The sequence below is a fragment of the Acomys russatus genome, chromosome 6 (genome assembly GCF_903995435.1).
Source record: "Acomys russatus chromosome 6, mAcoRus1.1, whole genome shotgun sequence".
Classification (NCBI taxonomy): Eukaryota; Metazoa; Chordata; class Mammalia; order Rodentia; family Muridae; genus Acomys; species Acomys russatus.
In genome coordinates this window covers 73,648,316-73,675,456 of record NC_067142.1, presented here as the reverse complement: position 1 = coordinate 73,675,456, position 27,141 = coordinate 73,648,316, and the positions used below count along the sequence as shown (strand labels likewise).

The 27,141-nt window shown below is 45.6% G+C and overlaps 1 protein-coding gene across 2 annotated transcripts in view; it reads left to right on the top strand.

Annotated features, from left to right (window-relative positions):
- Positions 1-27,141, top strand: part of Smyd3 (SET and MYND domain containing 3) — a 549,174-nt gene that overhangs the window by 399,140 nt on the left and 122,893 nt on the right. For both annotated transcript variants that reach the window (XM_051147983.1, XM_051147984.1), the window contains 3 exons: positions 12,089-12,156; positions 13,610-13,712; positions 21,582-21,692. In XM_051147983.1, the coding sequence (XP_051003940.1) occupies positions 12,089-12,156; positions 13,610-13,712; positions 21,582-21,692 (282 nt within the window). The remainder of the gene's footprint in view (positions 1-12,088; positions 12,157-13,609; positions 13,713-21,581; positions 21,693-27,141) is intronic.

Genomic DNA, 27,141 nt, shown 5'->3' with positions numbered 1-27,141 from the left:
GTGGTTTTCCCAGGTTCCTCTACCAGCTCCCAAGCTCTCAAGGCTGCCTTACGACATTGTTCAATCACCCTATCTTCAGCTTGAATTTGTTCTCTAATATTAGTATATTGTCCTTCACCAAGCAATTGATCTCTATTAATATTTATTCCCTGTGTCGTATTTTCCTGTTCTATTTTTATAGCCTCTGTTCGCCACCATGATAACCACTGTAACTGTTGTGCTGCTTCCAATACCGCTGAAACTAAATTTTTCCAATCTTGGGGAACAAGTCTATTTTGTGTGGCCCAGCTATTTAACATTTGTTTAACAAATGTAGAGTGCATACCATATTTGACGACGGATTCCTTAAAATGTTTTAAATCCATCATGTCTACAGGACGCCAGGCCATTTCATAACCCTCAGCACCATTTTGCTCAGGTACATGTCTTACAGTGACTGGAAAAGCTGAAGGTGTCTGGGCGACTGTGGAGGTATCCTCCACTGGGACATTTACTTCCAAAGACCTTTTGGTCGGTCTAGCTTCCTTTGCCTCTGGTTTCTGACCTTCTCCATCCTTTTTAACCACAGGTGCCTTCTGCTTTTCCAACCCTTCCAGTTTTTTCTGCATTTTGCCCATTTGTTCAGTCAAGTCAGTAATTCTTTCCAAAAGGATAGAGCTTATTGACTCTTCTGGTTTTTTCTGGCTTTCCGGTCTCTCTATTTCCTGTCCTTCATCACTACCAATTACCAAAAATTCTTTCTGCTTTCCCATCCCTTCATTTTCTTTCCTCAGCCTTTCCATCTGTCCAGTCAAATCTGCAATCTTTTCCAAAAGGATAGAACTTACTGCCCCTTCCGGCTTTTCTATGTCATTAGCCTTTCTTTTAATCCTTCTAAACATGAAATATTGTAATAAAAGGACAATGAAAAAACAGAGAATTCCCTCTAAGTATAATGCAGGAAAAAGTTTTGCAACAGCAGTTGCAACTTTGCTGATACCCTGAAACAGCATTTCTATACCTTCGAATACTGACTCTTCCTCCGTACCCTTAGGGACTGTGGAACCCATCGGGCCCCACGTCGTGCGCCAGATGTTGACTCTGTTTCTTAGCAATTAAACTTTATTATGCAACCCAACTAGCTTATAAAAGAAGGAAAAAGGTTAAAGGGACGAAAGAGTGAACCTTCAGGTAGCCGTTCCACGGGACGGATCCTTAGGTGTCTCTCTGGCCGGCGTGCTGATCCAGCTTGTCCGCTGCTCCTGCACCCTCTCCCTGCAGCCGACTTTGTTTTTCTCTCTTCCCCAACTCCCTCAGTCACGTGGGGAGGACCGGCTCCTTCTCCCGGTGAGGGTCCATTAGAAAGACAATAGACCAGGTGGGGTTCCCAGGTCTGCTTCCAGAATTCCAAACCCAGGATGGCTCCACTCAGTCTGTCACAAGCTATTCATGGGGTGCCCAAGGGTAAAGCCCACCAAGACTGCTCCCACTTGTGACAAAGCTTACTCCTTCCCACAGCGGGGGTGTCAAATGACCCTTTCACAGGGGTCACCTGACTATCAGAAAGCATAGATATTTACGTTATGATCCATAACAGCAGTAAAATTACAGTTATGGAGTAGCAATGAAAATAATTTTATGCTTGCAGAATCACCACAACATGAAGGAATACATTAAAGGGTGACAGCATTAGGAAGGTTGAAAACTGCTGCTCTAAAGAAAGGGATATTGGGGTGGGCGGGGAACAAGGATACAGCTGTGATTTGTTTTTCTCTCTTATATTCTTCTGAAAAATAATAGAATACATTTTGAGAGACCACAGGGTACCTGGCCTCCGAGCTCCATTTCTTACAGCCTCTGCACCACACAGTTGAGGGACTCTCTCTGGTCTGGCTCTTGCAAATGCAGTATTGACCCAATGAGGTGTCTCCCATTTGCTACCATGGCCTGAGCCATCTTTGAATGCAAGTTCACAGAACTCCTTCCTGTATGACCATGCACGTACCGGACTCACGCACACTTTGCATGCTGTGATGTGAACTGCGTGCCTCTGGGTGTCACAACTCAATGTGTCAGACATGACCAGTATGTGAAACCCTTGCTGTCAGAAGTTCTCTGGGAGAGTTTTCACCTTCCTTTCTGCCTTCTGAGTGTAACCTCAGCATGCTTCAGGGTTAACCTTATATTTGGAAATTGCATTAAGCAGTTGGTTAATGCTGTCTTAACTTTCGCATGGAACATTTTTCTGTAGTTCTCTCCAGAAGCGTGATGGAAAAGCACAGATGGTTTGAGCCACACTGTGCTGTGTTCAATCCAGCTTCATTCAGGCGATGTAAACCACCCAGCCCACTTTTTTAGGAACTCAGAGCTAGAACTCAGACTAGTTACAGTGAAGACACAGACCCTGCCTCAGGGTGGATGGATTTCTACACCCATTTATATGAAAGAAAACATGAAACTAGATTATCATGGAAGGGAACTGTTTTTCTTTTTTCTTTTCTTTTTTCTTCTTTTGTAATTGAAGCTAAACAAAAGAATTTTTCAAGTATACTCTTGGTAGGAAGTTGAATTTATTGTGATCAGCTTCTGGTTAGGGACGCATCTCAGCGAAACTTGTAACACAAGCCTCCATAGCAGAGCTATAGAGACCTGTGCCGCTATCTTACGATAAATTATGTAAGAGTACCATAGCAGCTATGCGCCTGGGGATGTGGGAGGGATATTACATGATGGCACTGGCATCCCAGAGCTTCTGGCTTTTACATGGTTTTTGATGGACATCTCTAGTGAGTGCTTTCTCATCAGATGGCTTTAAAGAGGTAAGCATCCAAGAAAGAACCATGCCGGCACAGGCACAGGGACATCACTCCTGTTTTGCTTCCTGCCATTAAGGGCGGTTGTTTGATGTGGTGAGGAATGCCCTCAGGAAGTGAGGGTGTGGGCAGCTTTTACAAAGAGAGTGTGGCATCCACAGGGGCTTCGTGTGCTTGCACTCGGCACTGTGACCTTGTGATGCGAAGAACTAAGCACAGTCTTACGGCAGCTGCCTCCTCATTTAGATTGTTGGCCCTGCTTACTGTTGATGTTAGCCCTGGCCAAGCGTTGTTGCCTATGCACCCTTCATGCGTCGTATACTTAGCTGTAGTCAGAGCCCGGAGTGGCAGACAGATTACTGCGGCTGAGCCAGTGGAGTGCACTGCTGCTTCTCCAGCCAAGCTGGGTGCTACCATGCCCTCTTCTCTTTGATGAACTGTACTTGCAAACTCTGAGCCAAAGCAAATGATAAGTTGGCTAACATAGAGTTTTGTTGCATTAGGTCTTAGGTAGCATCTTGCACTCATGGATTTGATGCTCAATATTCTTACAGTTTTTCTCCTTAAGAAGCTAGATGGGCTAGGGCATGGGGAAGATACCTATAACCCCACAACTCAGGAGGCAGAGCAGGGGGTTCACAGGTTTGAGGCCCACCTGGGCTATCTTTTGAGATCTGGATTTTAAAAAAGAGAAAAAAAAAAAAAAAAAAAAGGAGAGCAGGTAGGTTATATTTTATTATTTTTTTCTTTTTATTTTATTCTTATTATTTTATTTTTTCTTATTATTTTATTCTTTTTATAAACCGTGAGATAGCAAAGAGGTGTTAGCGGCTAAATACAAGCACACTCCCCTGAGCACACTAGAAGTTGTGGTTAGCAGTAGAACTCTGTGGGCCAGAGATACGGTTCAGAGAGCAAAGGTGCTTGCAGTCAAGCCTGACCAACTGAGTTCAGTCCCGGAGACGCATATGATTGAGAGAGAGAACCAACTCCTGACAAGAGACAGAGGCATGCCATGGAATACTCACGTATACACGTATACATACACTATAGATGTAAAAAGTCTTTTGAAATAGAATTAGTATTACCTTTATAATGTTTTGAATGCCTTCAGATGCTATGGAAAAATTTCAGCCAGAGAAAAGATGTCATGAAAACACCCTGAGGCAGAGTTATAGAATTGCTTTTTTTTTTTTTTTTAAATGTTGCTTGTTTTCCAGCACCCTGTCCAATACCTTCCTAATAAAGGGCAATGGTTGTTTTAGTTATTACCTCTTAAAAATCGGTCTTGAAAAGGCTGCCTTAAATAGCCTTCCTTGGGAACATCCTAGAAACACGCTAACTTTGGGTTTTGTGAGCCCTCATTTGAGAAAGGTTGTCTTTTTCCCTCTGAGGGACCTTTCTAGGCATCCCAGTTAAACACTAGTGTCATTGCCATTGGAGAAAACACACTCTTGGGAATAACAGATTATTTTTCAAACACCAGATCTGTATTTAATAAAATGTCGTATGGCCTGCCATACTGACTGTGCTGTTAGAGAAATGCTCATTATAGGAATGAGACAGGGCTGGGCGGTTACTTTGTCTGAAAATGGCTGCATTTTCAGTTTTCCTAGCTCCATTTTCCCCCTTCAGAGAGCTTAATAAGCCTAACTGTAGTGAGCGCCTTTGAAAGTTCACCTTGGCTGCCACTAGTTAGCAGTCTGTATGTTGAAGTCATGTGCACCCAACCCTCTACTCAGGTTTTAAGTATAGATGCTATAAAGCAAAGTACATGGCCTTTGAGACCCACTTCATGTTTATGTTGAGAGACCGATGTTCTGCCCATTACACGTTTGAAATTCTGTTATGGTATTTGAAGAGCGGAACTCTTGTTACGTGAAGTAGGCTGTGTAGGGTTCTTAATTAGAGGACACGCGCTGGGAAGTGACCGGTCCTTGGGCTCTGATGCTGGGTTAGTCTTCCCTAGTCCAGTTGAACATTGTCTTACAGGTGCTCAGCTTTGCTGTTCCAAGGCGGTGGCATAGTGATGGCTCTGACTTCCGTCGCAGATCTACAGTGTATTTGCTGTCACAGTAGAAAACATAAAGTTCTGAAAGTTTGAGGAACGATGTAGAGTTTGGACACATAATAAGTAAATGTCTCTGCAGTATCCAGGTTGTGTTCTGGCATCACCTGGTGTTTTTGTCCATCTGAGGGGGAATTTTCACCTCAGATCGTGAATGTGGGCCTATAAACAAAGAACACATACCAGATGACACAAAAACTGGGCTGTAGTTTATTATCACGTTTCACTTTGATGGTTTTTATAAAACGGAGGGGTTATATAAAATGTAGTTTAGTGACCAGCTTGTGCTTGCTCACTAGATTTTTGGCATTTAACAAAGAGTGCCATGATATAGACTGTCAGCTATTTTAAATGAAAAAAAAAAACATGAAACTTAAGCATAATTTCACATTCAGTAGTAATAAAACTATATATTCTAGTTTCATGTTATAGAAAATATTCTTAAAGTAACATCTGAATTTTAAAAGGAATTCTTTAGCTCAGTGTCTTTAGTTTGTATTGAAATAACCCTCTGAATGCGCTTTTGTAGATGTCCTCTTACATGAAATAGCCACTCATTAATATTTTACCATGTAAGATTTCTTAAGAAAACTTTTTTTGCATAGCTAATGTTTTAAAATGTGTAAAATTTTTTGAGCATTATTTTCATTCTTTCACTCCTTAATAGGAAGAGGAGTTACTTTCAAATTATGGGCTGAGTATGGGCTGAGGCGGACGTATGTGTTATCTACCTGTTCTTTCAACAGAAAATAGATCCTGGGAGCTGCCAGGTAGCCATGGTGGCTGTCGTGACCTGTGTAAAAATATTTCTGCCCATGGTCCTCTTAATCGTTGTGGTACCAAGTGGACTCAGCATTTTCTCCTTATCATCATCTCCATCACCACTTTGAGTCTGTGTATATGGTGTGTGCGGGCACTAGCACATGTGTGTTCTGCAGTGCATTTAGAGGGTCAGAGGAGGACTTCTGAGCGTTGGTTCTCTTTCCACTCTATGTAACTTTTGGGAATTGCTCTCCCCTTCTACCATGAGTTTGGAGGCTCAGGCTCAGGTCATCAGGCTTGGAACACAGCACTTTAACCTCTGAACTATCTCACTGGCCTGGACTCAGCATTTTTAATAAAAGTGAGAGTTGACAAATACCTTCATCTTTTTAATTTTTATTCACAAGAAGAATAGTACAGAACTCTTGAGATAACACTGAGAAGGACATTGGCCGGAATTTGTTAAGCAACATTTTAAAACATCCTACTTAGATTATAGAGCTGAGTGTGACAGATTGATAACCATGAAAAATAGGAAGAGAGAAGAGGCAGGAAGGAAGAGGACAAAAGAAGAAGGCACAAGAGAAGCTTGCAAAGAGTAAAGCAGCTCACCGGTCCACTCATTCATCACATGTTTATTTTGCGCCTAGAACATTTCCCCTCCCCTTGTAGTATTGGAGATGGAAGCCAGGAACTTATACATAGTAGTTGAACACTCTCCCTCCGAGGCTATACCAAAATCAGCACTCTCCCCCCACCCAGGCTATACCGTAGTCAGCACTCTGCCACAAGCTATACCATAGTCAGCACTCTGCCCCAGGCTATACCATAGTCAGCACTCTGCCCCAGGCTATACCATAGTTAGCACTCTCCCCCAGGCAATACCATAGTTAGCACTTCCCCCACCCCCAGGCTATACCATAGTTAGCACTCCCCCCACTCCCAGGCTATACCATAGTTAGCACTCCCCCCACCCCCAGGCTATACCATAGTTAGCACTCCCCCCACCCCCAGGCTATACCATAGTCAGCACTCTGCCCCAGGCAATACCATAGTTAGCACTCCCCCCCTCAGGCTATACCATAGTCAGCACTCTCCCCCAGGCAATACCATAGTTAGCACTCCCCCCACCCCCAGGCTATACCATAGTCAGCACTCTCCCCTCCGCCCAGGCTATACCATAGTTAGCACTCCTCCCCCCCAAAGCTATGCCATAGTCAGTACTCTCCCCCAGGCTATACCATAGTTAACACTCCCCCCAGGCTATACCATAGTCAGCACTCTCCCCCAGGCTATACCATAGTCAGCACTCTCCCCCCCACACACACACCAAAGCTATGCCATAGTCAGCACTCTCCCACCGGACTATTCCCTTGCTGTTAAACAAAGCATCAGAGAAGTCCTTGTTCTCATCTAATGAATAAGGTTATATCCTCATCCCTTGGGCTAGGAGAAAAGCGAATGAAACAAAGATGAGTTAGACTATAGATGACGCTCAGATAGCAGCCAGGACACACACACAGATTGAGAGGATGAAAGGTTATCTTCCACCTACTCTTGTCCTTGGACCAGGCTCCCCCTCTCTTCCATATCCAAGTGGTGATTGGTTTCTGGCACTTTCCCTGATGCTATTCTAGATAATGCTGAAGAGCACATGTATGACACAGTCCATCAGTCTGCAGATGTCCAGCAGTGGCTTCTGTGTACCAGGCATTGTGCTATGCATGAGGATACAAGAAATGGAGTACTATTGTCCCCTCCTGCCTGGGTCTACACACCACCAAGTAAATGATGTCATGGTCTCCCTGCAGTGGAAAAAGACAAACATGATTGTGTTTCTCCCCAGTGTCAGAATTTATTAGATAACAAATCCACAAGTCATGTCAGTATCATTGACAGCAATGTGCCAAATAATCTCCTTCCCTTGCTGTCCTCATTTACTACTATAACCTTTCAGATCATACATTACATGTCTCATGCTAAATACATACATGGTATCTGTGATTATAAATAAATATGTGGGTAGGTTATAGAATGACTTAAGAGGCCTGAGAAGGCAGAGCTGGTAATCTGATAGAAATGTAAAGACTCAATGGAGGTGAAGTAATGTACAAAACCCAGGTCCAGAAGAATCTGAGGGAGCTGGCTGCTGGCTGCTGAGTCAAATTGTAATGTCAGAGATGAGATTCAGGGACAAGGTGAAGTGAAGGGCAGATCTGGGTCTAAGTAGATGGATGGGTAGAAGTTCCAGGTGGTGAACAGGTAGATGGCGATTGGAGCAGGTCGTGTCAACAGTGGAAACTGAGCTAAACTGAAGCCCTGGGACAGGGGGTCCTCTGCCTGTAAATGCCTTGAAGCATACACTGGATGGTCAGGCTACAGGTTGCTGGGGCATCACCATCCCAGTGCTAGAACCAACTCTTTATGTGGTCCAAGTGAGGGAGCTGTACCATTTTCTTGGTCTGGTATATCTGGTAAGTTCTTGGGCCTGGTATTTGTGGAATGATTTTAATATCCCCCTGTACTCCTATACTCCCAGTTTACCTCAATAAATTTATAGTGTAATACCCCTTGTATTGTCAGGAATAAGTCACTTATCAGTGCATGTCATGTTGGTAGTGACATTCATGCGTCACATACAGGGTTGTTCTCTATCCCCCAAGATGGATTCAAAAGCCGTTTGCAAAATGGAGTCTCTCAAAGCAAGGCACCATCTGAAAAATCCACTATTTTAAAAATAGTCTGAGCAACTTAAGGCAGGGCACCAGTGGGCTGTGTAGGGCAGGGCACCAGTGGGCAGTGTAGGGCAGGACACCAGTGGGCTGTGTAGGGCAGGGCACCAGTGGGCAGTGTAGAGCAGGGCACCAGTGGGCAGTGTAGGGCAGGGTACCAGTGAGCAGTGTAGGGCAGGGCACCAGTGGGCAGTGTAGGGCAGGACACCAGTGGGCAGTGTAGGGCAGGGTGCCAGTGGGCAGTGTAGGGCAGGGTGCCAGTGGGCAGTGTAGGGCAGGGCACCAGTGGGCAGTATAGACCAGGGTGCCAGTGGGCAGTGTAGGGCAGGACACCAGTGGGCTATGTAGGGCAGGACACCAGTGGGCAGTATAGGGCAGGACACCAGTGGGCTGTGTAGGGCAGGGCACCAGTGGGGAGTGTAGGCCAAGGTGCCAGTGGGCAGTGTAGGGCAGGACACCAGTGGGCAGTATAGGGCAGTACACCAGTGGGCCGTGTAGGGCAGGGCACCAGTGGGCAGTGTAGGCCAGGGTATCAGTGGACAATGGTCCAGTGTGTTAAATGCTGCTAAAGGCATGAAAACTATCAAATAGGCTCATAGCTGAGGAAATGTGTCCCAGAGAAATACACCAAGCTGGTGTTTCTTTGTTAGGTTTTCATCCTTATGGAGTTCATCAGAACAAGAATACTTTGGAAAAACCTTTAGTTTGTATCGAATTTCGGGGGGGGGGGTGAAATTATTTCATTAGAATGTTAGCAAGTTTGATTTGCTTGGTCTGACTCTTTCTTGGTGGATTTCTTTCCCTGCTGTTCTGAATATACTGTTAAATATGTTTTAAAATTTAAAATCTGTAATCACATCCCTCAAGCTCACAGCTATTTAGGAATGTTTAAAATTTCAAGAAACAACCACAGAATCTTTAGCCTTGTATTTTTATCATCCACCGTATATATGGGCATATGCTCTTGTGGCTTAATATAAAACAGATGCCCGTAAAGCAATTCAACCAGAATTTGTTTAAAATGTGTCTATGCACCAGTTTACTTTTTGATTTGAAGCTGTAGTTTTATCAGACTTTTAGAGAGAAGGAGGCGGGGGGGAGGGGGGAGGCAGATAATGGCACAGTGCTTAGCTTTCATGTAAGAGCCTTTTGGAGCAGTAAAGGCTCCTCAAAGAACTGAGTACCTTTTCATACCTTCTGTCCCCTCCTGTAAATCTGACAGAGAAGTTTGCTGTCTCAGCCTTTTCTGTACAGAAACTCTCTAACAAGTCGGCATTCATTTGTAGGCATGGTCTGTCTCAAGCATGGTTGTGTCTCCTTTCCTTTTGATGGGCTTTTTGTATTTCATCCTAAATTTATATCTCTGGCCCTACCTGTTCCCCAAACCCCATTTGTTCATTCTTAGCCTGCGCTCGGAGGTAGCCCTGGGCAATTTGAAATTCACCATAACGAAGCAAAGCCAGCCACCACCCCCCCCCAGCCCCACTGAGTGCCAAACTTGTTCCTTTTGCATTCTTCCTTCGCTTAATAAATAACAGCCGTGATCAGCCACTTATAGACTAAACCCCAAGTTTATCCGTGACTCCATCCCCATCAGCAGCACCCCAGGGAGCCAGTGGCATAGTTGCCGACTCCGGTGTCCAAGCCATTGCCTGGGTTATGAAGTGACGTCTGATCTGTGTATTGCACGTGCATGCTTACCGTTGAACAGTTCGTTCTGTGCATAGCGACCATTTACAAACAGAAATCAGACCCATGAACTCCTTGGCTTAGAGTCTCACTTAAAATTCCTAACAGAGCTGTCAAGTCCTGTATGGTCTACCTACCTCTCTGCCTCCTCCCACCTTATCGGCTTGCGTTCTTGCTGTGTAGGCCCAGTCTAAACCTCAAGGCCTTTGCACTTGTTGCTTGTTTCTTCTGGTGACTTACACCTCTGTGTGTGTGGAATAAACAGAAGGGAAAGAAAGCTACATCAAGATTAGCGTGTAAAGGAAGCCAGTTGACGAGAGACGGGAAGCCCTCCCTCACCTGGGCTTCATGTAAGGAACTGAGCATGCTCCAGAAAGTTCTGCTGCACAAATGGCGGTTATGAAAATGTACTGCAAAGGGTCATTTGCCCTGTGTCCCAGGGCCTTGGGCTTTCCTCTCAGCCCACTAGCTCACTCCTGTACTCAGAAGTACATTTCCTTTCCTAATAAACTGTCTCTGCTTCTCTTTCTAACCCTGTGTGCCCGGAATAGTCCTTTGTTCTGGATGGAACACAAGAGCCTGGAATCCACACCCCCATAATTCACATGGGTAGCTGCAACAGTTTCCTCAACACTGAAGCCCAGGCTCACTGGTCCCTTCCACTCCTTGTTTCCATGCCGCCTTATTCCAGTTCTTTACCTCTTTTTTTCATGTCCATGTCATAAAAACACAGCTCTCACCTCAAAGGGAATACGAGATAGTTTATTCTGGAGCCAATATGACCAGCTGTGGCATGGAACCACAGATTTAAGTTACCTCAGTTTCCATGTTGCAATGTTGAAATAGTTTCTTGCGGCTTTTATAGTAACAGAACAAAGTAATAAATTGAGAATTTCTAAAAGATGCATTGATGGAAACATTAGAGAGCAGGTTATAGCAGCGTGGAGAAGTCTTAGCACTTTGATTGGTGGAGAATAAGGCTAGGTTAATCCTTTCCAGAGGCTTTATCTGTATCTCAGGGTGTTAGGTCTGATACCAAGGTAGGCCAGGAATGCCTCAGACATAGAGCAGGAGAAATTGTAATTAGGCTCTGGGCCTGTGACATTCCAACTTCTCCAAAGCACCGAGATTCTAAGTAGTCATCAGTCAATCAACCTGCTTTGCAGATGCAGCTTCTTTCCCAGAATTCTTCACATTCATTTATTTTATTCTTTTTCCTTAGTAATTCTCCACAAGTGAGAAGTTCCCTGTCTTGGGGATTTCTTCTTTTAAACAATGTCTGTCATCATATACAGCTAAGGTTCTGTGAAAGCAGGGACCTTGATTTTCTTTCCCAATGTCTGTCTGGGTTTTGTCTTGTGCCGGAATCTAGACCACTGACTCAAGCCCAGAGCTCTTGGCATTTTCTTTGTGGCTCCTGACACATTACTTTACCTCCTGAACAAACATGGTTTTAAAGGTCCTTGTGTATAGCGGCTATGTTTTTTTCATTCGTTCTTTCCTTATCTGCCGAAAGGGCACAGGAACACGCCACAGACCAGGTTAGGGGGCTCTGTGTGTCCGGTAAGTCCTGCAGCTCCACAGAGCAACTTCCTGTCCTCCTCCTGGTCTGCGGGCAGCTTGGATCACAGACTCCCTCAAGGGTGCACTTCACTCTGCAGGAATAAAAACAAACATGCTGCTGTATTCCTTAGATAAAGGGGCTTTTGGACCAGGCAGGCAGTCTGAAAACAGCAATGTCACAGGAGCCTAGTTTTTAATAAGTAGCTTACTTGTGTTTTGAATTTCGGGCATGGGGTTGTAGAATGTGGGTTGGGGGAGGGGGTTAGCCTACAGCCAATCGTTTCTGTGCTTCGCGGAGCTGTGTGTTTCCCCAGCATTGGGAAGCGTGCCTTAGAGAAATGGTTTTTAAAGTTATACAGCATCCAGGCTTGAGGACACCTTTCCAAGCACCCCACCCCCACCCCCAAGTCTCAGGCCTTTGTGCTCTGGGCTGTGAGATTTCTCAGGCAGACATCTCACAGCGACCCATCTTCTTTCCACAGGTGATCTGCAACTCTTTCACCATCTGCAACGCGGAGATGCAGGAGGTCGGCGTGGGCCTGTACCCCAGGTATGGCAGACAGCCCAAACCAACTCCCACCCAGCTCTCCAACCTTTCAGAGGTCATTAGAAAGGCTTTAGTGGCAGCTGGCTCAACAGGCAAACGTGAAACTCAGTACTAAGTTACCAGAGGCTATAAAAATGTTAAATCCTATAACCCACGTTATGTACTATGGTATTAAGACCAGGTAGACTTCATACCTAGCCACTTGTTCTCAGGCAGACTTTGGGGTAGGTTGAGGCTTAATGGCACTGAAGTTCAGTTATCCTTACAAATCTCCCCTGAGCGTCATCCTCTGCCTCCTGTAATGAGGCACACAGCTGCCCCACGAGACTTGCAGCACGGTGCCAATAGGCCAAGTGTCACCTTGGTGGTAGCATGCTTTCCACTCACCCCTAGAAGAGGCTCAGGAGCAATCAGGAGTAGCCTGTTGTATTGTTCCTTAGCTATCACCATAGCAACCTTTATCTGGAGCTGTTAGATGGCACAGAGCCCAGTACTAGGCCCATCCTGATGTTCATTCCGTCTTGATGCTCCTACAAATCCATACAAACAGATAGAGCGTCTTCTGAGTAATTGCATCTGAGACTCAGCCTCCTCTCTTAGTACCCATACGTGTCACTGGTTGCAGATCAGGTCTATTCATAGCACAGGTATCAGAAAGCAGCAATGCAGAGGGCTTCAGAGCGTGGCCTCTGAGCTCGGGCCACCTGCTTCCAGCTCAGTCACCAGTTAAGTTGCACATCCTTGGATAAGCCATCTCATCCTTCGTCATTTGCCTCTTCACCTGCTAACGGTCCTGACAAGGCTGTTGTGGTGACTGAGTCTGGTCACCCAGCTCCAGGACTGAGGAAGTACTTCCCACACAGTCCATGCTCAGTTGTCAGTCCGTGGTGACAGTGTAAAGTCATTGCATTTCCCACATGAAACCTCCAGGAAAAGAAAGTGGCATTCTCCTTCCCAGAATGCATCAGGACTTACTGAGAGCCTGTACCCCTGCTTATTCTTCAGCGTGGGCATCTAGCAGCAGCATAGCTCTCCCCTATGCAAGCTCAACAGTGAGACCCTCTGTGGGTCAGGAGCGCCCCAGGTGACTGCTGTGGTTGCTGATATGCCTTGTTAGCTCAGAGATGATCTCTTTACAAGTTACTGTGCCAGTACACCCTTCATTTGGGTTACCTTATCAGATTGTATCTAATGTGACCCATCCTCCTAAATAATTATTTTATTATCAAATTTCCCTAATTAGCCTGTGTTATGAAAAGCACTGGACTTCATATGAAGCAGTATAGAGACTTGCCTATGGATGCTCCAAAAACCCAGTCCTCACTCCATTTCTAACAGACCCATCTCAGGACTGCCCCCCCACACCCACCTCCCCCCCAAAGTGTCTTTTTACTCTTGTGTCCTTTTGATGTAGCTCTGAGCATTGATGATCCCCCCTTTTTTTTCTTTCCTTCAGTATGTCTTTGCTGAATCACAGCTGTGACCCCAACTGCTCGATTGTGTTCAATGGGCCCCACCTCTTACTGCGTGCAGTGCGGGAAATTGAGGCAGGAGAGGAGGTAAGGAAACCCATGCCTCCCACTCCCCGCCCTCCCTGCTCATCAGCACCCATCTCAGCACAGCCCCTCTACAGCCAGCTACAGCTAACTCCTTGTTGCCCCGCCACCAGGAAGACACTTGAAGCAGTCATAAACCAAACTGTAGACGAATCTGTGCATTTTTTTTGGGGGGGGGCGGTCTTGGTCACTGGGTTTCTTCATGATAGTCGTCCCGTGGCATATATTTGAAAGATGTTCTTCTATGACAAAGGCTGTGTGTCTTATGCACATCCATGGGAGTCATTAAATCTTGTTGACAGCGACAGTTCAGCTGCCTCTCACATCCTAGCAAACAGCCATTCCTCCATGGGCAGGGAGGCAACCCAGCTTGTCAGTAGCATCCCTAGGGCTTCCCCCCCGAAAGGCACTAGGCACGTTTTGAAGCTAATTTGAATTCTGTACTAGAAATCATAGATGGTTCACTCTTTCAGGCCTCTGCCATTGGGCTTTTGAAAACCCATCAACATTTCTGGGTGATGGTTGCAGCATAGATACAAGGGGCAAACAGGATTTGCGGGTATGACTTTGTGTAGATGACCAATCTAGCGTCTCGGGTGAGGGACCTTTACAGGAGCCTGAGATCCCACAGGCAAGAACAAATAGACCGTTCCACAGCGTCTGGGCCACACAGAGTCATCCTGGAGTTTGCACGGTCACTGCCCGTGCTGAGCTCTGGTCATAGTCGTGTTTTCCAGAACTCTGTTTTCTCCCGCCTCCCAATTTGCTAAAGTGGATATTTACTGCAAGGAAAATGGAGGGCCATAAGCTTTTATGGCATTTATGCAGCACTCTTCCAATAAAACTTAAACTGGGATACCATATTTTATAGAGACAGGGATTTGGCCTTGACAAGACTCCCTTCAAACTTATTTGTACACAGCCTCATATGCAGCATCTTTTGCTGAATTTCCTGTCCTTGGGACCAGTGAGCACTGGGATATTTGCTGATGCTATGGAGAATTCAGATTTATTTCTCCTGGGTCATGTGACTTCAAGGTGGGCTAAAAAGGGAACTTCTTCTATGTTCTGCCCTATTAGTATGCTTGTCACTTTTGTACTTTTGTGACTTGTCATAAACAACTTAGAAAGAGGAATGATTTATTTAACTCCATGTTTTGAAGGGTTCAGTCTGTGGCCAGTTGGCCTCATGTTTCTGAGCCTGTAGCAAGGCAGTAAGTACATTGTGGCTATTGGACCATGTACCAAGGGCTGTTTGTCTTATGGCCAGGAAGAAGCGTGAGATAGTTGACATCATGGTAGACGGAGTGGAGCTATAATGAGGGGACGAGAGCCGTGTAGTTCCAGTGACCCATGTCCTCAACCAGGTCCCACCTTCCTCAGGTGTGCCTCTTCCCAATAGTCTATTCAAGTTTTAAATACGTCAGTTGATTGCACTTATGTCAGAGCTCTGCTGATCTGCTTGTCACTGGAAACTCCCTCATAGCTATGCAGCAAAGGTGCTTTCTTCATTTCCTAGTCTTATTTTAATGCAGTCAAATTGACAATTAAGATGTATTATCGTAAGTCATTAAAAGGCAAAAGTGGCTGGTGATGGTGATGATGTTTTTACCAAGCAAAGGCTAGAATATCTCTCAGTGGTAGAGTGCCTGGCATGTACAGTGTCCCAGGTTCAATTCCTAGCACTGGAAGAACATCAACAAATAAGAAAAACTATGAGAAGGGGTTGGGACTTTCTAAGCTTGGCTATCAATTATTCTTCTTGGTTGGTTTTTAGGTAGTTTTAAAAATAAGCAAATGCCTGTTTGTTATTTGTTTCACTTTTTTCTGTCCGCTGTCTCTGGGGCAGTGAGTAAATGATTCCACTTGCCCAGTGGAAGTGGTCCGACTTAATGCTGGGCTCTGAAGACTGACATGCTTCCCTTCTGTGGTGCTTACCAAGGACTCTTCTTCTAGCCCCTGGTTGCATCCTCTTGTCAAAAAAATTAACTGCCTGTGCTCCCTTTGTGCACAGAAATGTTTGTGGTTCAGCCTCACCTTTGGCTGCCCCTTACACATGCTTAGGCTATGAAACATCTGAGAGTCTCATGGCTCAGAGCAGTCAGCCAGACAGCCTGGGCACCATCATGTAAAGTCCTGGTTGAAAGAACTTGGAGCTCCTGTAACTTACCGCTCAGCATCTCCTGGGGCCCCATTACTTAGGAGGGTTGTGATTTGCATGAATTGAACATATCAATATCCCTAATGTCAATTTTTAAGCGTTTGGGGATTAGGGCTGTCTGGTTCTTTCTTCAGTCATCTTTGTTTGCTAAAGCATGTAACAAATTCACAGAGGGCTGGCTGGGTGGTAGGAGCTGGGCGGGCATTCCAGAAACTCCAAGGACAGCGTGTATCAGAATGACCTTCTCATGGGGAGGAAGGCGACACAGAACGGAAGGCAGTAACAGAATATGAGAAATGTGGTGGCATAAGCATGCTTCATAGACACTCAGAACAGAGCACCTGAGGCATATTAAGGTGCCAGGGTTGGGAGACAGTTAAGGACAACAGAGAATTGGCCTCTGTATCTGAAAGCATCTGTAAAGATACAGTTAGACGATATAGGGACCAGTGTTCTAGGCAAAGAGACAGAAGCCAGAGACTGAGTGGAAAGTTCAGCGAGCAAGAAATGCTTCATGGCTGGGTGTGGTGGCGCACGCCTGTAATCCCAGCACTCAGGAGACAGAGGCAGGCAGATCACTCCGAGTTCGAGGCTAGCCTGGTCTACAAAGCGAGTCTAGGACAGCCAAGGCTACACAGCGATACCCTGTCTCAAAAAACAAAAACAAAAGCAAAAACAAACAAAACAAAAACAAGAAAAGAAAAGAAATGCTTCATATCAATATACTGAAGAGTCCATTGCAACTAGCACTGGAGGAAATTGGCTGGGGCTTTTTTACAGAATGCTGTTCACCAGAGGATTTCCCGAGTGTTTGCTATGTGGGAGGCTATGTGCAGAGGGGAGAGGGCGAGGTGATGGGCCATCCTTGAAGTTTAGAGGAAGGACGGCGTGGAAAGAGTAAGAGAATGAGGGTCAGGCTGTCCCTCCAGGCAGGGGTTGACAATGACAGTCTGAAGTCAGGAGGAGGCCAGTTGGTGCCTCAGAATAGAGGAAGTAAAGAGTACAATATTTATAAGCCAGAATTAATAGAATTTGTGTGACAAAGAGAAGGGACAGAGGAGACGTTTAGGCTTGACTTCTAAAAGAGGTGGGTTTTGTTTTTGTTTTCAGTTCGGAGCTAGTATTGGGGAAATGTGTAACTGTGACAGTGTACTACAGAAACAAGAAGAAGATTTGGTTTTATTCCGCACTTCATTACCGGCAGGAAAGATGGTTTCAGGGAAAAGGGTTTTCTCTGCCTTGCGATTTGATCAGAGGCACCATAATCAAGGCCCAGAAACCTCCATGATATTTCTCTAGAGCTGGAAATGATTTATGCATTTTCCCATAAGAGTTACACTTAAGTGGCAGAGCAGTGGGCAGGGCATTAATATTTTAATGCGATTTTGTTCTGTGCCATTAAAGCATCGGTTGATCAATGACCAAGTTTCGTATGTGTGCACCCACTAAATGAGCCCTGCATGTAGTGAGCAATGGCTCCATTTAAACTCGCAAATCTATGAGCCTTTAATAAAGGCCTTTATCTTTGGCTGATAAAATGATTGAGCTGCCATTTCAAGTTGGCTGTGTGCTTCTAAAATGTTTTTGCCACTGAGCCCCTCCGCTTTGATACAGTCTAGTTTGTAAGACCCTATCTGTGAGAGAAGGGACATTTTGTTTTGTTTTGTTTTTGTTGTTGTTGTTGTTTTTGAGACGGGGTTGGTTTCTCTGTGTAGCCTTAGCTATCCTGGACTCACTTTGTAGACTAGGGTGGCCTAGAACTCAGATCAATCCGCCTGCCTCTACCTCCAAAGTGCTGGGATTAAAGGCGTGTGCCACCATGCCCGGCTGGGAAGGGACATTTTTTTTTCTTTCTTTCTTTTTTCTTTTTTTTTTTTTTTTTACATTTTAAAAATTCATTTATTCATATTACATCTCGATTGTTAGCCCTTCCCCTGTTTCCTCCCATTCTTCCCTCCCTCCCGCTTCCCCCTTCTCCCCTCCCCTATGTCTATGATTGAGGGAGACCTCCTCCCCCTATATATGCTCTTGGAATATCAAGTCTCTTCTTGGTAACTTGCTATCCTTCCTCTGAGTGCCGCCAGGAGTGAGTTCACCCAGAAGCAAAAAGAGACAAACGGTATATACTCACTTATATCAAGACACTAGTCCTAGGGATATGTCCCATGAAAAACTTTACTTACCAAGAAAGTGGGTCAGAGGAGAGGACATCCTATTGAGACTTTAGGCAAGAGTAGCATGGAAGAATGGGGAAATAGTAGGACCCACAGGGTCGTGGAAACCTACAAGAAGAACTTCATGACAGGCAGATCTGGGTCTTGGGGTCCTCCTCAAACTAAGGCACCAGCCAAGGAGAATATAGGCATTAAACTTCGAACCCCTATCAAGACCTAGCTGGAAGGGACATTTTTAAGCCAATCACGAAGGATGAGGGTGGGGAAAGGGCACCAAACGAGGAAACAGCAGGGCACAGAATCACAGTGCTGTCATACATTTCAGAGACACGGCTATACAGTCAAGACAGTGTTTGAGGCACAAGGAAAGACATTGAGGCTAGGATGTAGACCTACAATCGATATAGATGGAAAAAGCCTTGTGTGGCTCCATCCATAGGCAGGGAAAAATTGTCTGAAGTCTTCACAAAGAGGAATGCTTGCAGGCTGCTGTGAAAGTTAGGGCGTATGCTCACCCTCCAATACCCCACACCCTCACTCTCAGCAGTGGGAGTCATTGCTGGGGTACAGTCTGGAAGCACTTACAGGCTGCTCAGAAAGACTGTGAATCTGTTAATTGGGGTTAAATGAAACGAATAGTCTCTTGTCCGTTCACTGCCTGGCACAACCCTTTATGAGTTTTAGCCCTTACAGTGGAGTTTTGGAGCTATACACTGTGGAGTTGGTAGCTTTATGGTAGTTTGTAACTACTCAAGAACTTGTGCCATTGGCCTGATCTGATAGCAGGGGTGAGTGACTCTTGGTCTTTGGGCTGGGGTCCTGTGATGAGTTCTGGAGGGAGCATAGTCACCTGCTGTGTCAGGAGCCAGGACCAGAGTGTCTGAGGATATAGGATGAGTGCCCACACTGCCCAATTGGAATGTTCCAGAATATATGCTTAGAGACTGGTTGCTTGGACCGCAGAGTGTGGTATTCTCTGGAACTCATGGGAACTGGCCTTCTACCAGAGCCCTTTCACTTCTGAGGTGGCCCCTGTCTTCAGATCAACATGCAAGAGAAAGATGGGAAAAATAAGAAAGTGACCATCATCTTGGCCAAAGGAGCCCAGGTGCCACCACTGCTTGGCGCTGCTGCTTATGCTCTGTAGGTTCTGCGATGGGGGCTGTATCGGCTCCTTCTGCTGTTAGGCTCTGCCGCCAAGGGCTGCCTGTCCAGGTGAAGGAGCATCAGGCTTGAATCGGGTCCAAAGCAAATCTCAGTCCCTCTACTGTTCTCACTGCTGCAGGCTATTGCAGGAGTGCCACACTCACAGAAAATGTTCAGCAAGACCAGGTTTACACTTCTGGGGCACGTGTTCTCTTGTGGAAGGTGGCACCCCATAGCTTTCTAACATGCAAAGACCCTATTACAAGCCAGGGAGTCAGCTCAGGGTGTGTATTCTGTCCCTGGTGATGGAGTGGATCCTAAGGATGTGGCTGGCCAGACTTCCTCCTCATGGAGCTTTAAGGAGACCGCCTTCAAGTCATTTTCTGTCATGCCTTCATTGCATATCCTTGACTTCAAACAAGTAAAATCATGTTTAGTAGACACGTGACACTTTGTTTTCAGTATAGGGAAAAAAACCACATAGCGTGTTCGCCCTAGGGAGTTTTGTCATCTCTTTCAGCAGATGATCCTGCTGTCCTTGTCCCTACAGTACCCCGTTCTTCCCCCACCACTCATACCCCATAATTGCTTTCTGCATTTGAAAGCAGATAAATAAGTCATTTACACAGTACAACACATGCTGGTATGTTTTACAAGAGTAAAGCAAACCCAGACAAGGACGAGGGGAAGAGCCTGGGTGTGGTGGGAACCAGTTGGCATTTTAAATGGGCTGTAAGTTAGGCCTCCCTGAGAAAATGGGATTTGATTGCAACTGAAGAGGACCAAGGAGGCCACCTTGGTGGATCTGGGAGAACTCAGGTCTGAAGTGGGAATATGAAGGGACAGCAAAAAGGCCAAACTAGCTGAGGCAGTAAGAGCCAAGAGAAGGGAGAACGAATGTTTAGGGAGAGGACATGAATTCAGAGTGGGAATCGGGGGAGCTTATCTGAAGCTGGTGCTTCTCAGTACCCAGTGATGAAAGAGCCATTATTTTACTTGGGTCATCACAGACTTGCATTCTTAACAAATTAGAAAAATGAAAATTTAAACAGTAAACAAAACAAAGCAATGTTTATCATTAGACATGGATGCGCACGCGTGCGCACGCACACACACACACACACACACACACACACACACACACACACACACACACACACACACACACTTCTTACCAAAGTAGTAAACAAGTCTGTAAGCAAGGACTCTGTTTCTTCTCTATTTCAGCATAGACTAGAGCCTACACAAGCCACGGCCACACTTGGGCTGCTCTGTGAGATCTTCGCTCTCCTTGGACAAAAGGGGGCGCTGTTGCAGTATTTCAAACTGAAGAAAGCCTGTCTGACTTTGTTGAAGGCTAGATGGTAGAATACAGAGAAATTCCTTTTAGGGAGAGTAGTGGAGGTGGAGGTGGGGGCATCCATCCTGAGAGGGTGGTAGGCCAAGTTGGAATATAACATTGGGAAAGATTAAAAGTGGTCAGTTCTGGATACAATTTTAATGTAGATTCAGCAGAACTTCTGGGTGGTTTTGGTGGTAGAGTCAGGGGAGACACCAAGGGTTCAGTCTGGACAGCATGAAATAGGAGTATTGCCCACCCTCCCCCAACTAGGGATGCTCTGGGGTGGGGGGTTGGAGAGGGGAGTAAGAGTTCTGTTCTGATGTCATGACTTTGGTTTTTGTATGTTGGGGATTAGGTCAAGTGGAAATGCATTTATGCCCATGGTGTTGCCTGAAGGCCAGTGACCCAAAGTGGACTCTCAGGCAGTCCTCAGAGTTTATAAGTCTGCCTTTTCACCTTGACCGCCCACCTTCTGAGGCCAGCCTGAGTTACTGTGTTTGAAAGGCCCGAGGAAATCCACCTCAGGCACCTTCTGACACCACACTATCCCCTCTTTGAAAATCATTTCACATTTTGAGAAACTACACAAGTGATGAAATAAGCTCCCAGTTTCAAAACTGTCAAATATAGATGGCCCTACATTCCAGGGGACAGCTCTACAATGAGCCAGTATTTAAGGCCAATCTGGCTGCGTCATATGCCACTCACTGATGGCCAGAGTGAAGGTGGTTTCTCTAATACTGTGATCATCAGGTGACCAAAACCTTAATGATACCAAACATGAAATAGCTCCTGATGTTTTACTGTTTAATGAAAGGGAGGGGAAGCTAAAGTACAAAGTGTGTTGAGGTTATAAACCTAACTCTATTTACCTAAGTATGTACTAGTGTCTGCTTACACTGAGGTGCACAAGAAGAAAATGCGTTATCATCCTTTGGGGAAGAGGCTGTAGGTGGCGCCCTCCCTCCTACACCTGTTAGCAGTGATGGTAACAGTAGAAGAAAATGAGCACACCAGCCACGAAAGCCTTTCCCTCTCCGTCCCCACAGCTCACCATCTGCTACCTGGACATGCTGATGACCAGTGAGGAACGCCGGAAGCAGCTGAGGGACCAGTACTGCTTCGAATGCGACTGTATCCGATGCCAGACACAGGACAAGGTATGTGGCACGAAAGCCGACTGCGACAGCCCACGGTGGGGTCTGGAAGGTCTTTTGGGGAACCTTGCTGCTGCGCACCCTGCTCCCATGTGTATCAGTAAGCAGAACAGAGCACTGCCTCCTTATTTCATGGGTCCTTTGTCTCCTGTCAAGGTGAGATTTAAGATTTATGGCACTTAGAGTATCTTGGGAATATAGATGTTATTAAACATGTAATTAAAAGGATATGAAAGGCCAGAGGGCTGTTAGAGCATACAGTAAAAAGCCTGAATTATGTTATGATTGAAAACAGTTACCGGTCAGCAATAAACCTACCAAGCAGTATTCTGTCTTTTCAGTTCTTTTAAGCTCGTTCCCTACGGCTCTCTTCTGCAGCTCTTTATCAGACAGAGCTCACTTATCTCACAGCTCCAAGGAAGGAAGAAGAGCCAAAAGAAATGCCATAAAGATAATAAGCTGCTCTCCAATTACTCATCATATACTGCCCTCATTTTGAACTTATTTACTTTAGTTTGCACGCAATCGGGTTGTCTGATACAATCTCACTTCTGTAGGGCGTTTGTACTGGTGTCTTTTATGATCATTATCTTATTTAACGTCCATACTTACACATAAATTGGGAAGCAAAATCAGACAGGTTCAGAGATGTGCCACCGGGATGACGTAAAGAAAAAAGTGACAGGACCAGGTCTCTCTTTCAGATCCATTGGCTCAACCAAAGTATTCTTGCCCTATCCTGTGGCCACCTGTGGTCTCTGTCGTCACTGTCACTGGGGAGAGGTGATTGCTGTGACTTCTTGAGAAAGGACCATGAGCCCATTTGAATACTAGAAACAGTAGATATAATTGGGTTTGCATTAAAAGTAACTTTAAGAACTGGGAGTGGTGGCCAGTTGTGGTGGAGCACACCAGTAGGATTTGCTGAAGGAGGCGGAGGCAGGAGGATCATGAGTTTGGGGCCAGCCTGGGCTAAACATTTTTAGCTTGGCAAGGTGGTGCATGTTTTTAATCCCAGCACTCAGGGAGGTAGAAGGCAGGGAGATCACTGTGAGTTCATGGCCATCCTGGTCTACAAAGTGAGTCCAGGACAGCCAAGGCAACACAGAGAAACCTTGTCTGGGGCGTGGGGTGAAGAACTGGGAATGTTACACATGCTTTTAATTCAAGAATCCATGGTGGCACACACCTCTAATACCAGAACTTTGGAGGCAAATGCAGGTGGATATCTATGAATTCAAGGCCAGTCTGTTCTACAAAGTGTGTTCCAAGTCAGCCAGGGCTACACAGTAAGACCTTGTCTCAAAGAAAAAAAAAGAATCAAGAATCAAGTTGGAAATGTTGGATCTGCTAGATAGATAGCACCAAGATTTAGCCTACTCTAGTGTTATGCCAGAAGTCACAGGGGAACCCCCCCCGGGACCCCCCTTCTTGCAGACTGTGCTCTGGAGTGGAGCCAGCATGATTTCTCCCCACAGCCCTCAGTTGGAAGGCTTTAATTTATCTTCATTTCCCAAGATGTCTTTGAAATCTTCCCGAATAGGGCCAGCAGGATGACTCAGGGGAAAGATACCTGCTGCCCAGCCTGACAGTCCACATGGGAGAAGGGGGAACAAACACACAAGCTGTCCTCTGAATTTCACATGTTCTCTCTGGTGTGTGCGTGCCCCTGCACACGCACGCACGCACGCACGCACGCATGCGCGCACACATTCAATCAATAAAATTTTTAAATATTTCTAAAAGAAAAGAATTCTTGAATGAATGAATGTGTTTCATTTGAGATCAGTTTGTGTTCACATTTGCTTTATTTTAACTATAATGGTTAGGAAACTGTCTGCCCACAAATAAAGAGAAACAAAATTGCTTTTGATAGGTGAGGTCTGCTAAAAGTAATTCTGGAGCAGTAATCCAAGGGTAGCTAGTCATCAACCTCACTATAAGCTCCCAGGCCATAAATCTGGTGTGTGTGTGTGTGTGTGTGTGTGTGTGTGTGTGTGTGTGTGTGTGTATGTGTGTGCACACGCGTGAGCATTTGGAACATTGAACCTTGAGCCTTGTAGATGCTACAGAAATGCTCAGCTATATTTTTAATGTTTATTTTAATTTGTTCACTTTAATTTTTATTGTAACACAGGATCTTACAAAGTTACCAAAGCATGGTCCTCCTGACTCAGCTTTCTGAGTAGCTATGGTAATAGGCCTGCACCACCAGACTGAGTTCCTATGGTGGTTTGAATGAACATGGCCCCAATAGGCTCATGTATTTGACTATTTGGTGCCCAGTCAGTGGAACTCTTTGGGAAGGATTTTAAGAGGTGATTGGAGTAGGTGTGGCCTTGCTGGAGGAGTTGTGTCACCGAGAGGTGTCAAAAGCCCACACCAGGCCCAGTGTCTTGCTCCCTGCCTGAGCTTGCACATCAGATATGAGTTCTCATCTACTTACTGCTCCAGTGCTGTGACTGCCCGCCATACCTGCCCGCCATGCTTGTCACCATGCCTGCCTACCATACTTGTCACCATGCCTGCCCACCATGCTTGTCACCATGCCTGCTCGCCATGCTTGTCACCATGCCTGCCCACCATGCTTGTCACCATGCCTGCCCGCTGTGCTTGCCCACCATGCTTGTCACGATGCCTGTCCACTATGATGCTCATGTGCTAACTCTTTGACACTGTAATCAAGCTCCTGACTAAATGCTTCCTTTATAAATTGCCTTGGTCATGGTGTTTCATCACAGCAGTGGAACAGTAACTAAGACAGGCCCGGGTCAGTTCTTCTCCTTCTGGAGAGCTTCTCACTCTAGCATGTAACTTTTGTCCCCATCTTCCTAAGATGTCCCCTGCACCGACTTGGTGTGTCCAAGCTCCAGCCAGGGAAAAGAAAGGGCTATAGAGGCCAGGAAGCAAGGGATGTGGGCTTTTAAGTCACGTGACTGCCTGTAGCTGTAAAAGAGGCTGGACCATTATACGTCAGCTTTTCCCCTGGGAGAAGAAGAGTGTGAATGGCTTTGGGTAGCCAGTCCAGAAACTCCTCATTCCATTGAGACAATTTTTCACTGTCCTATTCTGTTGAACTAAAAGTTTATTAGAGAAACAGTGTGTGTGTGTGTGTGTGTGTGTGTGTGTGTGTGTGTGTGTGTGTGTGTGTGTGTACACGTGTGTGGGTGCAGTTGTAGTTGTCATATGTCACTTCACAGTCGGATACATTCTAAGGAGTTTGTCATTAGGTGATTTTGTCATTGTGTTTGTAGGAACACAATATACTTACTGTGGTGAGCTGATTTTTGTCAGTGTACTCTAAAGTCACAAAATACAGCATAAGAAACCAGTAGTATAGTCACTCATTGACCACTGCACGTTATACTTGATTGTGTGTTTACTTGAGTCTGTTGCCAGCACAGTAGGCAGTTCTTTATACTGGTAATTTATTTTGCAATAATGCTACAGCATCCACGGCATCACTGTGCAACATTGTAATACCATGGAGCTTATAATGCTGTGTCAGTTGATTGTAACCAGCTCTCAACGTTATGCAAGTTAGGAAATCCTAAGATCTGCAGGGGGCCAGCTGGAGCCCCAGGAGAGCCACTGGCATGAATTGTAGACCAGAAGTTTTAGGCTCAAGACCAAGAGTTGATATTTCAGTGTGAAGCCAAGGGTAAGAACGACCCATGTCCCGGTGAAAGCAGTCTGTGGAAAGTGCTCCCTCTTGGTTGATAGGAAGCCAGCCTCCTTATTCTGTGCAGGCTTTCAGCTGGTTAGATGAGACCCACCCACTCCAGGGAGAGACTCTTTTTTCCTGAGTCTGTGGCTAAAACGTTGGTATCCTGTGGCCAGTCAAGCACTATTGTCCCGTGTGTCCATGTGGAGGTAAGCAGGATATGTACATATACAGAGGCATAAACCTGGTTCTATTTTCAAATTCCTATTTCTCTGAGAATGTTGTCCTGCTTAGTGACACGCATGCCCTTTCTCAAGTCTCCCCAGTGTTAATCTGCCCGGAGGGAAAATACCCACAGGTAAATTAACAACTTAGCACATTCCCCAAAGGTTATAAATTCAGAATCCCAGGACAGTCAAAATTAACTGTTCTTCAGTCCTAGATAAGGTGGTTTTTCTTGGAACCTGGAGAGTTCATTACCTCAGCCCTCTGCGAGGCGCAGTCCTCAGCTGGTACCTACAGCCGCACAGCGCTGGGGTTTGGTGGTTTCCTGTTTTAGGAAGGCAGAAGCCCTACTAGCAGCATGTACAATGTGCATGTGTGGAATTGCCCTTTTCAGTCAGCATCAACTTAATGTCTGGAAGAAATAAAACTGACCACCTTTAGGGAGGCTTTGAAATGCTTAGGAATCTCTTCTGTCTTTGCCCAGGTCAGGATCCAAGACAACACAACCAGAACAGACCAAACGGGATTGATTGTTTCCACAAGTCTGTGATTGTGCGTAACATGGTTCCCTAGATGCTGCATGCTTTATTGCCTCCTCACACCCCAAAATGGAAGAAGAAAAAAAGATTGTGTTCACTTGTCACTGTTTCTTCTCTACAGCCAAATGCGTTTAATTCTTTTAAAATACCACAGCTAGGAGCTGAGGAAGTTGCTAGGGGGTAAGAGAGCTTGCTGTGCAAGGATAAAGACCTGAGGTTGAATCCCCAGCACCTACATAAAAGCTGGCACAGCCATGAATGTCTGTCACCCCAGAGTTGAGGGCGGAGACGGGAGGATCCCGTGATCTTGCTGGACAGCCAGGCCAGCTGCAAGCAGCAAGCTTCAAGTTCAGTGAGGGGCTTTGTGTCAAGGGTGTAAGGCAGAGAGCTTCAGAGGAAGGCACCCAGTGTCCTGTTCTGGCTTCCTCATATTCCTCTTATGCATACATAGGCATGGGCATCTGAATACGCATTTGTATACACCACACTCATGCGCACACACATACACTGCACACACACACACACACACACACACATACATACACAGATACCACACACATACACCACACACACACACACACACACTTTTTTTTTTTTTTTTAAAGATTTATTTATTTCATATGAGTGCTTTATCTGCAGGAGGGTATCAGATTACATTAGATGGTTGTGAGGCACCGTGTGGTTGCTGGGAATTGAACTCAGGACCTCTGGAAGAGCAGGTGGCGCTCTTAACCACTGAGCCATCTCTCCAGCCCCCCCCCCACACACACACTTTACTAAAATAAAAATAAGTTGCCATGTCTATCAGTCCGCTCAAACAGTCCGCTTCATAACAGATTATGAAGTAACCCCTGACTCTTCTTCTGGCTCTTTCTTCTCATCCACACCACACTCTGTGTTAGAGTGTACTTTCTCATACACTCCTATTCCATTGCCTTTACTTTGCTCTGGGTTAGTGCTCAGAATAAACTCCCAACTCATAGCTCAGTATTTTATATTCTCTAACGTCACGCCCCCAAGAGAT